The sequence below is a fragment of the Eurypyga helias genome, unplaced genomic scaffold (genome assembly GCF_000690775.1).
Source record: "Eurypyga helias isolate BGI_N326 unplaced genomic scaffold, ASM69077v1 scaffold5046, whole genome shotgun sequence".
Lineage (NCBI taxonomy): Eukaryota > Metazoa > Chordata > Aves > Eurypygiformes > Eurypygidae > Eurypyga > Eurypyga helias.
Window position 1 is genome coordinate 359 of NW_010255897.1, and position 378 is coordinate 736.

At 58.7% G+C, this 378-nt stretch overlaps 1 protein-coding gene across 1 annotated transcript in view; it reads left to right on the forward strand.

The window, feature by feature from the left end:
* Nucleotides 1–247: 247 nt before the first annotated feature.
* MRC1 (mannose receptor, C type 1) overlaps nt 248–378 on the forward strand; it is a 59,299-nt gene continuing 59,168 nt past the window's right edge. The window contains exon 1 of the mRNA XM_010153456.1: nt 248–308. Coding sequence (XP_010151758.1) covers nt 248–308 — 61 coding nt within the window. The remainder of the gene's footprint in view (nt 309–378) is intronic.

A 378-nucleotide genomic window follows, 5' to 3' on the forward strand; every position in this document is an offset into this window, starting at 1 on the left:
CCTCAGCTATCACCACTTTATCACCTGCATGTGCCTGGAAGGAGGCTCTTCCCTCCGCTGAGGAAAAAAAAAAAAATCAGCTTAGGAAAGCAAAGTTTGAACAGCGAATTCCTGTTATTTCAAAACGCCCCATGTGACAGGATATTTCCTTATCATTTGGAGCCCAGAGCTTTCCCCTGATCACCAGCCCTTCACAAGTGCGGAGGACCTGCCCGGCGGGAAGCCCTCTCCTCACGGCGGCGGGGCGATGGCTCCCTCCCTGCTCCTGCTTTTCCTCACACTTCTCCCCCGGGTTTTTCCGCTGCTGGGTAAGTGCCCGCAGGGGCTGTGCGGGATGGGACGTGCCGAGGGGAGAGCGGGGGGGCGGGGGGGCGCGAG